The sequence below is a fragment of the Xiphophorus couchianus genome, chromosome 16 (genome assembly GCF_001444195.1).
Source record: "Xiphophorus couchianus chromosome 16, X_couchianus-1.0, whole genome shotgun sequence".
Lineage (NCBI taxonomy): Eukaryota > Metazoa > Chordata > Actinopteri > Cyprinodontiformes > Poeciliidae > Xiphophorus > Xiphophorus couchianus.
Window position 1 is genome coordinate 12039171 of NC_040243.1, and position 13133 is coordinate 12052303.

General features: G+C 38.7%; 1 protein-coding gene across 1 annotated transcript; it reads right to left on the minus strand.

Moving 5' to 3' along the window:
- Window positions 1-1154: 1154 nt before the first annotated feature.
- ccnf (cyclin F) lies at window positions 1155-12569 on the minus strand. The gene is made up of 17 exons (XM_028043102.1): window positions 12320-12569; window positions 10832-10986; window positions 10647-10753; window positions 10494-10561; window positions 10158-10354; window positions 9996-10049; window positions 9566-9670; window positions 9175-9252; window positions 8655-8809; window positions 7769-7933; window positions 7525-7648; window positions 7253-7433; window positions 7084-7171; window positions 5372-5471; window positions 5154-5290; window positions 3976-4154; window positions 1155-2905 (listed from the first exon to the last, which is right to left on the minus strand). The coding sequence occupies exons 1-17, from the start codon at window positions 12330-12332 to the stop codon at window positions 2454-2456; spliced, it is 2358 nt and encodes a 785-aa protein (XP_027898903.1). The 5' UTR covers window positions 12333-12569; the 3' UTR covers window positions 1155-2453.
- Window positions 12570-13133: the final 564 nt, after the last annotated feature.

The following is a 13133-nucleotide window of genomic DNA, read 5'->3' on the forward strand; positions in this document are numbered from 1 at the left end:
AGCAGCTGGGGTTTTTTAGTGTTTTAAATATTTCAATCTTCTTTAAATCATTGTAAAAACCAAAAATGTATATTAAAAAAAATTACAATATAGGCCACTACGATAATAATATATGTTATACTCATTTCCATCATCACTAACAATGACCCTTTTATTTTCAGCCTTACCTCCTGTCTTTTTGTCTTTGCACAAGTAAAATTGTTGTAACACTTGGTGACAAAAATAATTCCCCCAAGCAAACAGGAAGATTCAGACTAATGAAAATGATTTTTAATATTTTTCCCCCTGCATATATATATAAATATAAACAGAAGATAAAAAAATAGAACACTGCATCAGAGGTAGAGGCATTCATTTAAAACATTAGCTCCAATTATCAAACGGCCAGATCCAGTTGATTTCCATAATGCATCTTAATTGTTGCCCTCCAATTATGCAGGCTGCATGCCATATCCGTTACGAGCATAATTGCTTTTTGGTGCTCTCACATGGACAGAATAAATGATGCAATGAAAGTACATTATCTCTTTGGTACTATTTACGTTTTTCCTAAAATTAGCCACAAAAAAATCCTGCAAGTCTTTCTGTGTTTTAGGGATCCTACTAATTTTTCATGCTAAACTTTCACACATTTTCAGATTTAAAATACAGAATTCTCAGTCCTCTCTGGGAATTTTTTTATGTAAATACAATCAAATTTGATTCTATTCCAAACTGTCACATACTATGCCATTCTGAACACGCACCACCAGACACAGAACCATAGCAGTGGCAGCATCATGCTGTGGGGATGCCATTTTGTCCAACTTTTCAGATTTCCAATTGTTAAAGCTTTTTTAGTAACATGCCAAATATACAGTATGTGGTATTACATACCACATACCGTATATGGGGTATGTATAACTCTGCCTGGCTAAGAGTTATAAGAATGTTTTCATGTGTGATTTTTTCATTTTGCTTTCTACAAGGAATAATTTAAAATCCATATTTCATTGCCCATAGCAGTTCTAAACAAATCTGTGTTGGTCTACATTGATGAAACCATGTGGTTATAGCAGTAAAAAAAGTGAAAAACTATGGGATGTGGAGGAACTATCACACATCCCTATGTGAATAGCAAAGTAATAAAAGTGATGCCCAAAAACAAAGCTTAATTACTCTTTTTTTTTTTTTTATTCAAACAGTACAAAAATTACATGTGGACATCAAAGAATACACTGAACTGTAGAAAAACAATAAGAAAATATTTTTGGGAATAAGTCAAATATAATTTCAAGTAGTAGTGACATGGTCTTTGTCTTCCTCCCATTTATACATAACAATATGTACACTTAAAAAAATACAACCAGTCTGGAGTAACAGTTTAAAATGTATTTAGTCAATCACAGTCATTTAGACAACATGTCTTCTGCATCCTGAATGAGGCACAAAAACCCTCTAAGGCTTCTTCTAGTGTGTTGTGTTAAATAAAGAAACACATTCATTAAAATATTCTTCAATACTGAATGTCAACAGAAAAATTAGGAAAAATGGTACATTCCTATGCACACGTGATAAAAGTGCTAAACTTGATTCAGTTTGGAGGAAACTTAACTTTACATTTCCTCAATGGTCTTTTCAAAATGTAAAATTCCAGCAAGTATCTTGATTTTTTTTCTTTTGCTTAAGCATCAGTTCATGTTAGTGAATAAGATAACATCTGTATGAGGCTCTTGATGGGATTAGTGTGCCACAGGTAAACAAAATGATTCATCAACAGTACAGCTTGCGCAAAACTGAACTGAAGCCATTTAAGGCTATAAGTGACTGATTTCACAGCTCTGTTATTTTTGAAAACTAATTACAACACAGTACCTTTGGAAAAGCTGCAGGACAACAAAACTCAGGAAGAAAAATCATTAGAAAACTATTTTTTAGACTTCAGTTGCAGATATTTTCAATAACAGCAGTCACCTTCAGTTATAACTCAAATACAGTACAGGCAGTGCATAACAGAGGTGATGGCAACCAAAACCAACCACAAACATGACAATTATGCTTGTTTTTTAATAACAAAGAACACTTTTTACCCCTGAAAATAATAAATCATTGAGGTTTTTGTTTCTTTTCAAATGGTATCTGAGATAGGTTGTTGCACAAAGAAATGGCAGCCAGTACTTTGGGTTCCTGAGGAAAGTCGAGCTGATATTCCAGTGGTTTTAGAGCCGACTATGGTTTCCTGGGAGGCATTTCTACTTCTCTGTTTCTGTAAACATCTAACTGAAATGTGATAGAAAAGGAAAGCCAAGCGGTTCCTTTTTCTCGCCTAGTCTTAAAATGCTTATCGTCTTTGATCTTCTAGCAGTTGAATGACCAGCTCAGACTCGCAGGATAGTTGAACGTTGATAACGATTTAAAAGTTCTGCAGGTTAGAAACTGAGCAAGTGGTCTGAACAGCATGTGGTCGTGGAGACTCACAGGCTTAGGAAGCCTGTGCCTGCTGAAAAATCCTCCTCCAAATCCTCATCTTCCCTTTCCACCTCACTTACGCTATGCGCCGCTACGTTCTTCCTCTTCACCTGTCTGGTGGAGGTCCCCCAGGGCCTCTGCATGGGCACCAAGAGGCGGAAACCTGGCTGGGCCTTGGCAGATGGCGTGCCAAGTGATGTGGTAAAGGTCCTGAACGTGTGGGTCACGAGGGAGGACGAGGAGCATGTAGATGATGGGCTAACACTCTGGACAGATGAGTATCCTGAGCTGTGGAGATCTGCGGATGAGGCAGATGGCTCTCGGCCTGGGCAGTCCTTGCTCCCGTCACTCTCCGCTTCACAGAAGCTGTCGTCGTCGTCGCTGGAGAGAGCTCGGCAGTGCTCCAGTTTATTGTCCCCATCAACCAGGGGGTGCAGTTTGATATACATCATGGAAACTGTTGAAAGTAGTAAGAAATTGGTTCAACAAACCAGAGAGATATGATCAAAACAATCCGCACAGCTGTGGCAAGCCATGGTTCCAACAAATTCTTCATTACATACTTCTCCAGACTCCAGATTTTTATTGTATTGAGAACATATGAGCTGAAAACATCAGCCCACTTGTATTTAATTATCTGTTATTAAATTATTCTCAATCACTGGTGAATAAAGTGAGCATAAAATGTTCCCTTTGTATGAATCCAAACATTGTTGAATCAAAAATGTGCCACAGTAGAGGAACTGTTTGTACCTAAAGGCCAGGTAAAGCCAAACATACGTGTGACAAAAAAAATGGATTATGAAATAGTTATATAATTTTTTTTTTTTAAACTCATATTGATTTATTAAGACAGAAATATTTCAAGCTTATTTGTTTGAATTTGGGGTTTTCATTATCTATAAGACATTATCAAAATAAAAATAGAACGAGGCTTAAAATGTTTTACTTGTGTAATAATTAAAGATAACATACAATTCTAATCTCCACAAATCAGGACATTACATTGGCTTCAGCTGTGGCTTTGAGGCTTGTTTGGCATATGAACTGAATTCAGATCAGAACGTTTGATCATAAGCTTCATAAGTAAAACAATGTTGAGGGCAAAACAGAAAAGCATTTTCAAAGGAGTCAGCGTTTACCAGTCTGAACTGTAATATCAAAATGATCAATAAGTTGTTCTGCAACAACCAAAAACAAAAGGTTATTTATTACTTTCTAAATGATGGCAGCTGAAAAAAATAATGGCAAAATGTATTTTTTATTTTTTTCAGACTAATCTAGATTTGGAGAATGATGGAAGCAAATTTCAAACTTCTTAAAACAATGTGTAAATCATTACTCAATTTAGCTTTTATTAACAAAAAAAGTGTATGAAGATAAAACAAAGCAGAGTCATTTCCAGTGGAATAATGTTCCACTAAAAGAAGGGATGATGCATCATTCTGCTCCTTTGCATATAAAGTACTTCATTTACATGCATTACACAGAGGCATTGCAGTGAGATCATCTCTATTTTATACTCACAATCTCCATCTTTCTCCGCCTCGCTGTCTTCCTCGCGATCCCCCTCATAACCGGAGCAGGAAGAGTCCAGACTCCAGTCCAGGATGTCTCCCAGCAGCATCTCCTCCTGATTGGACAGCTCTGCTGTGGGCGTGGCCACCAGGCCGCTTCGGTGGGCCTCTGTGCCATCATCACGTCTCCTGTGGACAGAGACAGTGGACGAGTAGAGGGGTTACAGTGAGTCACAGGAGCTTCTCGCAGATGGCACAAAGAAAAACACCGTCTGGACGGTTCACCAAGGCTGTTTGTCACGGCACGGGGCCCACGAGAACTGCCACATGAGCAAGAAAAGTGGCACAGGAACAGTGGTCATTTTTCTACTGATAAGTTCAGGCTCATGACAGAAGCCTTGCTGCGGTTTCTCACTGCACAAATAACAGATTCTTCAATGGTCATATACTGTAGCTTTTTTTTTTTGTTGGAATACTGTAGCTTTTTAAACATTACATATGGTTTTCCAGTTGAACTTTGAAAGGAAATAAAATTGAGTTTTAAAATTACACATCTTCAAAAGATTTCTAGTGTTTTATAAACTGTATGTTCCAGAAAAAAAATACAGTTCTTCTGCTCACCCAGAGTGGTGAAGAGATGTATATTTTTATGTCTGTACTGAAATAACCTTTGTTGAATATAAACTCCCATCATATAAACCCGCCAAGCAATTCATGACAGTGTGACAACAGCTGCTTGGGATTCTTTAGCCCGACATAAAGGCATCTTCCTAATATAATGGCCCCAGTCATTTTTTGCTAAATATGATTTAAAATAAATAAAAATCACCATCTCCTTATTGCCAAAATTTGACTTGGACTGTAATTTTAGGTAGGTGACAATGTGGGGAAAAAAATGTTTGGGAATCCAAAATCTTTTTTTTTTGTCAATTAACTTTTTTTCAATTAGTGTGAATTCATCTGAGGCTTTTCTATCACCTAAACAACAAAACGATTGAAGAGTTAGGCAAAAACGTAAGTTGTGATGTGTCCAATGCAAAATAAAGACCATCATTTTAACATAAATCAATCTCCCAATATTTTCCAGACATTAACAACCTTTGCAGATCTTAAGACTGAAGGAACAGCACATTTTGTCCTCATTGGCAAGCTCAAAGCCAAAATTTGCCGGTTTGGACTCTGTCTTACCTCTTGCTAGTGTTCGATGGAGAAGCCAGGAAGGTGTGGATGTCAGCTGGTTGACCACTAGTTGGACTAGGTGGCTCCATCTGAGGCACAACGTCAGGGATCTCCAAGATCTGGCAGAGCTCTTTAAAATCCATAACCTTGTGAAAGAGAATAATTCAGAAATCAATAGCCATTCAGGTTTAGAAAACTAATAGAGAAAAGAAATTATAATTGGGTACGTTCTCCTTGCTGATCTGCTGATAGGCCTCATCTTCAAAGCGCTGCTTGACTCCAGTCAGAGACACGTGCCTGTAGTCTTTGGGCACATCTTGACTGAAACTGAGGGCAGATGGAAGCGAGGGAAAAAATACAGAAAGAGAAAAAAATAACTAAGCTGAGAGCACTTTGCTTGCTTCCACAGTATAATCAACTCTTCAGGACAAATCTCATTAGTTGTCCATTTGAGGATTGGGCCATAGATAGGCCACACACCTATCAAAGTGACTCACACCGAGGCACGTTTCTCAACCAGCGATGCCTCCCACCATCTTTAGGACACTGTAGCTCTGTGCTTCATGTTTGATTTAAAGCCAAAATGGGCATCCATTTCCCTTCTACACAGATATGTTTGACATCTTATTTGTCTAATCAATGTGGGCAAGTTGAGAACAGCTAGACTCACGACTAATCAATTCCTGTTAACTATCTTCATGGAGAACGAGAACAGATAGGTGATGGTCATGCGAGTCATGGGACAGCAATAAAACAGAAAGTGGGCTGCAGTGTTTTTAAGAGCCGTTTCCACTTCAGAATGTGGGTTTCTTTCACACTGTTTTGCAATCAGTAAAGACGCTTAATTACAATTTGATGTGATTCATTACGTTTTTAAGATTTTCTGAAAGATTGTAGAGGGACAGAGTTATTGACATTTTGTGACTGTTCCATAGACTTGGATTGAATTAATTGAAGTGATGGTGTAATAAATGTTTTTGTTATACATTTGCCTTGTTTAAATGTTAATTGTGAGGCTTTGTGTATTTGGTTATGCAGAAAATGAACCTTTTTTGTCTTATTTATATTAGATAATGTGATTTATATATTTCATTATTTAATTAATTGTAACTAGTTGTTTCATTACATGTCATTTTTAATGTGCATGTGCAACTGAGAAAAAAAAATGTCATGTGTGATAGCCGTCATTTAACTCGCGTGAATTTGACATAAAACTCAAAGTAGTATGTAATGATACTCGCAGATGAAAAACTGATACTTTGAGGGAAAAAATATCGATAAATATAATAGAATTGATAAAATTACACAGCACTAGAAGTTAACACAGTGTAACAACAAGTAGCTCACAGTAGCTGGACTTTTCTATTGTGCTGCAATAGTTTCACAAATCATGACAGTCTGTTTTTCACAACCAGAAATATTTTAAAACAATCACATTTTGTCCGTTTTAAAAGTTTTCTTTTAGCCACCTCATCAGCAGTGCACATATCCAGGTTTCTTTTGTGTTTGTTTCCAACTGTTAAAGTTTCCAGACTTAAATCTACAGTTTTTGGGGGGTTTTGTTCACTATTTTTGTAACACTCTGGACATTTAACAATGTAGTAGAAAAATATTAACTATAAAACTGCTGTGGTAGTTGAAATTCAACCTGTACTCAAGACAATAAAAAGTTACATTGTTGTTTTTAATGTGAGTGAGCGAGTTGGTTGGTTAAAAAATAAAATACTAATAGACAAATGCTAAAATAAAGAGGTATAGTGATAAAGACATAGATGCAATATATTTTTGAATGTAATCATCTCAATGTAATTCATTTCTCAACCTTTGCAACAAGAATTTTCTTTAATCCTCCTGAGTTTGCTTGCCAGGTTTTTGACTAAACTTGATTGGATTAGCTAATCCAATCAAAACACACATGCCCACACACTGATGCACTCACCACTTAACATAAAGCAGCACAGTGAGAGGAACGAGGTCCTCCTCGGTAAACCCTGTGTAGTCCTTCAGCAGGGCGGGCCAGACGGGACCTGCAGAGCAGCAGGCAAGTCAAGTTAAGCAGAAACGTCACTCTTGCATTATATGCTTGTGTTAAAGAAGGGTGTTATTACCATAGTGATGCAGTGCCCTTGTGAGGAGCAGTGCAGCGCAGGCCAGCTTGGCAGGAGGCAGCGTGGCGAGAGCAGAGTAGAGCAGCGACAGCTCACAGACATAGCTGAAGAGATGAGAGGAGCGCCTCTCCAGGGGGAGCAGGAACAGCAGCACCTCCCCGTAGTCCAGCAGCGTGGGGCTCTGATGGGGAGAGAAGAACATTTAATTACTACCGCTACAATAGAATACAAAACTAAAGAACAGCAGCAGTTAGATAGTCAGCTACACTCACCCTTATCTTTCCCTCCAACACAGACACAACCTCCCCCATCATTCGCACCAGGTCTTCATATTTGTAGGTGTTGTCTGTCAGCCAAACGGCCTCGCGTATAGTCAGGATTTCTTTGCTGATATATCTAAAAATAAATAAATAAAAACATTTTCAGTTTGGCATGAGTATGAGCCAAACTACAATGTCCCTTGTAATTTTGGAGAGAAAAAAAAAACAGAACACTTCAAAGTGTGAAGACCCTCACCGTGTACAAACCACCATGCAGGCAATTCCTAACAGCTGAAGGCGGGCCTTTGGGACAGAACGCAGGGCCAGGTATCGGTCAACGCAACCCACAGTCACATGCAGCGTCTGGCTGGAGAAGTCCTTCATAGTGGCCACCTCCACGAGCCAGTCCACCAGAATGTACCTGCAGCCGCAGGAAAACAAGGACGTAATTATTTCTCATGATGACAAATCTGTTCATTTTTTTTATTTCAGCTGTATAGAAAGAACACAAACACTACAAAGTCTCACAAAAGCATTTGCGTTCCTTCAATTACCACATTTTGTCAATCACAAATTTCACTTTATTTTTCTATGATTTAGTGCTACAGATCAACACAAATTAGTGCATCCCCTTCACCTTTATGTGCCACAACATCCCCTAAAATAACCAACAAGATGCACATAATGTCTCTGGAGGAACTGCAGTGATAGAATGGTTAAGATCAAACCAAATTCATGTGCGAACATGGCCTAGTCGAAGTCCTGACCTAAAGAAAGTCATGAATTCATGGCCAAACTGAAACTGATGTTCACTGAAGGCCTCCATCCAATCAGAGAGAGGTTGTGGTATTATGTCCAGGGAAATGGGCAAGAAATCAGTCTCTTCATCTCTGGTGTCAAACCTTCAGACCAGACTTCATAATTATGCACTGCTTAGTGTGGTTCCATCACATAAAATCCAGCAAACACATTAAAGCTGCCAGTTATGACGTGACTAATAAAACATGACAAATCTTTTAGTAGCTGTGTGCATTTCTGGCAAATTGTACAGGTACCACTGAGAATCTGCTATTGACAAAAATGTAAACAAGAATTTTAACCTCTAATATACTAGGTCAAGTGAAATTCTTGTCTCCTCGTACCTCATTGTGTCCTTAATGCCTCGTCTGAGGATACCCTGAGTGCTGTGCTGATGCACCGAGTTGGAGGGATTGAAGATCTGTGCCACAATCTCCGAGCAGGCCTTGGACTCCAAACCCAGTGGATTCCCACTGCTGCACACTTTAGCCAGAGACAACTGAGAAGAACAAAAGAGACCAAATGTTAAAACGTGCTTTAGAATAGCTTTAGACATCTTGACAGCTTGTTGAACGGTGCTGCACCCTAATGACAATCTGGCTTGAGTTTACTAAGAGTGATTTAGATTAGTCATATTATTATGATTCATTGGGATGAGAAGGGGGGAAAAAAAACTAAATCCTGTCAGAATCTGTCAGGCCCTCTTTGACACAGTGTGATAAATGTTTCAACAAGAATTTTCAAAATGGAGGAGTCAAAACAAAAAGAGAAACTGAATGGTATCAAAGGAAACTTTTGAGGAGCAAAGAGAAAACAAAACACACAGTGATATAACAAACCATGCATTTAAAGGCCTTTGATCACCTGTGCTTCCCAGCATCCTTTGCTGGCATAGTCCCTGAGGGTTCGCACACACTGAAGATACCTTCCAGGGTCGGACATCTGAATTGCAAAAAAAACAAGTTTAGCCTCATTTATCCCCTTACGTAGTTTAAAAAGCTTCCTTGAAAGCATTACTATACTTTTGCACATTTTGTCATATTCAAATTTAAATATATTTCACTGGTATTTAGTGAAAAACCTTAGTATGAGTTTATGAAACATACAGTTCATAGGTTTTTCTTCCAGCTCAGTTCATGAGCAGTGGACCTCTGCAGCCCCTCCAGAGCTACGCTACAGAGGTCTGAATACTTTTGCAAGGCAGTGTAAATCTAGCAGTCGCTCCAGGTTCTACTGAAGACGGAACCAAACTCACAGCTGCTTTCCTGCTGTGCTCCCACAGCAAGTATGAACTCTGCAGACAGCCAGCCTGCGACGACTCCTCCAGCATGGCTACAGCATCCGATCGCTTCTCTTCCTCCTGAAAAACAGGCAGCACAAATCCAGATGTTCACGGCACGTATTTGGAGAGGAGCGTTTTGTTCTCACACTTCTGAGAGAGCGGCTGAATAACAGCGCCTGACACATATTGTTTCTGGCTAACACAAAGTCTCCTGATGTGTCATGCTGTCAAACAACGGAGCCCACTGGGGGGCTTTGAGTAACAGTTGCATAAAGAGAAGAAAGCCAGCCGCTTGGCCTGCGTTTCTGGTGACAAGGGAAAACGCATTTACATTTTGTTAAGAGGATAACAAAAACAAAAACCAAACGAACCCCACCCAGAAATATATGAGACGCTTACTCACTTCAAACAGGAGCAAAACTCGGGCCAAACAGTGCAACAAAGGGCCCCTCTTGTCCTGCAGAGAAATGGGGTAAAAAATATATCAATCTGTGTGCATTTACTGCATCATCCAATCACCAGCTTTCACACTCGTTTCCTCTGAACTGCCAGCAGCGGAACTTACCATGTTGCTTTCACACTCAGCCTTTAGGTGATCGAACACCACGGCCTTGCAGCAGCTGCCAGTGGGCGACCACGGAGGACGGATGAAAACCCAAGTGAAGGGATCCGCTTTGGGAGAGAGCAGGCTCTCCGCCAAGCTGAAGAAGTGGGAGGCTTTTCGACCACACACATCCGCTCGCCCTTCATCACTCAACAAAGCTGGAGGGGAGAGATGGCAAGAGTGAAGAGCTGCAATCATTTCATCAAGACGATTTGCGCCCATCGTTGACGTCCATTCAACTAACATGATGTTTTAAGCAGACATTTACAGTGTAGGAGGAAAAACTGCTGTACTTACGTCCTTCATTGTACAAATAGGCAATCCCAAGTTTCACAGCAGCTTCAAAGTTCCCTTTCTCAGCAGCCCTGAAATCAGTGAATAATTTTAGCTAAAAATCTTTTTGGAGAGCAATTATATTTATTCTTTTTTACCCAGAAGAAGAATCTGTACCTTTCAAACAGCCATAAAACGTTAGGAGATGGCCACGTGTCTCTGAAACTGACTCTGGCCCATACACTGTTGTGGCTGTCAACAATATCCCGTAGCTGTGAATGAACCTACAGCAGATACCAAAGGATTTTAGACCCATCAACAACAAGAGATGTCAAATATGGGTCACGAGTTGTTTAACTTACCGCTCTGACAGACAGGAGGTCCTCTGCAGAGAGACACTGGAGCACATAGAGAAGAATTTCCTCCGGTAGCAACAGAAGAGTTAGGGTGGATGATCGCTTACGAACCCGCTTCCGAGCCGGAACCGAGTAGCATTTTGAACAACGGCAGTGGACGACTAGAAGGAAGAAAGTTATGCAAAAAACTTTTAATAACTGTTTTTTCCATCCAATATCAGGCAAACAGATCCATTTACTTCACAATGTGAACAAGCACTTCACATCTTAGTGCAAATTTGGCACACCAATTCTCACTCTAATGACAAACCAATATTTACACATGATTTAAAGCTTTTGTGCAGCCTACTAGCAAACTGTAAACAGACATTCAAAATGAACAGTGCAACAAGCGTTCCTTACAAATCTAATGACAACTGGTCTGAAATAAATCTGGATTTATCCGTAGAGTAGTCCAAAATTAAATTTCTTGTCATTTGGTGATGTACAAGTAAACTGAATTAATAAAAATAAAAAAAAAACATGGGCAACATATTACAATTTATACTGCTTTTCCTTTTGTAGCTTGAACTCTCATCTTATTCAATGAACAAAATAAATACAAATTGGTGCTAATACCAATTAGTAGCACCTACTATGAACTAGATAGTTCATAGTAGGTATGAACTATACAGTAGTTCATACCTACTATGAAGTTTTGAACATCTAAGAGAAAAAGCACACTTCTCACTTGACATGACAGCTGTATTTAATAAGGATATTCAAAATTGGGTAAAATTATACTGAAAAACATAAACATAAGGACAAACATAAGGGGAACAAAGTGTCTTCAGTTGAAATTATAAATAAAATATATGGTTGAAGGTCATTTTCTAAATATAGCAATTAATCCTACTTTTGCAGTATAATAAAATTATTACTTTCCTGTAACTTTACAGTGAAAGTCACCCTACTAAATTGTTCCCGAATAAGACACCCCTAGGGGGACCTTTAAGGTAATCTACAACACATGCAAAACTACTAAAACTTTTTAAAATAAAAAGTACAAGTAATGACTTAATTATTACCTGAAACAAAACGTTTTTCTTAAATTTATTTGCTGCATTTAGGACCAATCTAACGACGGCGAACTAATGCTGCTGTAAGGGAGGAGGCAAATCAAGTAAGCGCCCAAATTTCCCTCCTATCGTCCAGTAAAGTTGGGTTCAATTATTACTTAGTTTCACAAAGTTTAAACTTCGAATCTAGTTTGCAGCAGCTGCTACAGTGAGAAAACAACATTTCTAAAAGGGGCTTGGGTTTGCTTCTTTTAAACATTTCTATTTTGTCCTGAAGTCCAGAAGGAATCGATCACTAATTCAGGTAAGATATGAGCATGCAACCAGTGAATTCTCGGAAGCTAAGACGATTAAATACTATCTTTAAACAGTTATTTTGTGAGTTATTATCTATTGTTGTTAAGTAAGACAACTGAAAATAAGAATAGTTACTTACCGCCCGCTTTCATTGCAAGTGGACTGGTCTCTTCTTAGCAGGATGTAGATACAAGACTAAGCAGATGTTTAAACGTTACGATTGTAGAAGCTAATATTATTTAGACGTAAACCAGGGATACAATTATTTCTACATAGATTAATACTTATAAAAGGTTGCAGCTAATGTTGAGCTGCTGTAGCTGACTAATATTTAAACAAGTTACTAGCACCTTTCCTGAATTCAAATTTAAGCACGCGTCCTGCTTTGGACCCGCCCCTAAAGCGCCCTAGGACCGCCCGCGCACACGGTTTAAACGCTGCGGTCTGTTTGATTGGAGAAGAATGATGACGCCTCTACGCAACGACGCGACATGCTGATTGGTCACTTTGAAGAACGATAGCATTGATTGGTTATATCATATAAATTGTAAAATTCTAGAAAGTCATTGGACAAGAGAACGCCATTTCGAAGTACGCGCTCACGTGTGTGAACATCTGATTGGTTGACCTGAATATGACAAACTTCCACGTTCTTGTGGAGTACTTTGGGAAATGTAGTTGAATTGAATAACAGCGTTTAAAGGTACCGTAATTAAAGGGACACGTACCTACATCTTACTCTTCGTCAGTATCGGAGGAAATCTCATTGAACCTGTTCTTGTACCTCATTTGTAGTTTAATTTGACAGTTTTTATTGACTTTCATAAGAAAAAGACAAATAATATCAGAGTGTAAATACAAAAGACTTGGGATTGCTATGTATCCTGTGCTTTTTGGTCACTAAAAACTTTTTTATGTACAGCTAAAATTGGACAATACAGACAAAACTGTAA

What these genes read in the sequence shown, in the direction of transcription:
- ccnf (XM_028043102.1), bottom strand. An exon ending in AAGGATGCTGGGAAGCACAG is followed by an intron (nt 8,810 to 9,174) that starts GTGATCAAAGGC and finishes TGTTCTTCTCAG; the next exon opens with TTGTCTCTGGCTAAAGTGTG. An exon ending in CCATCGAACACTAGCAAGAG is followed by an intron (nt 4,155 to 5,153) that starts GTAAGACAGAGT and finishes CTCTGTCCACAG; the next exon opens with GAGACGTGATGATGGCACAG.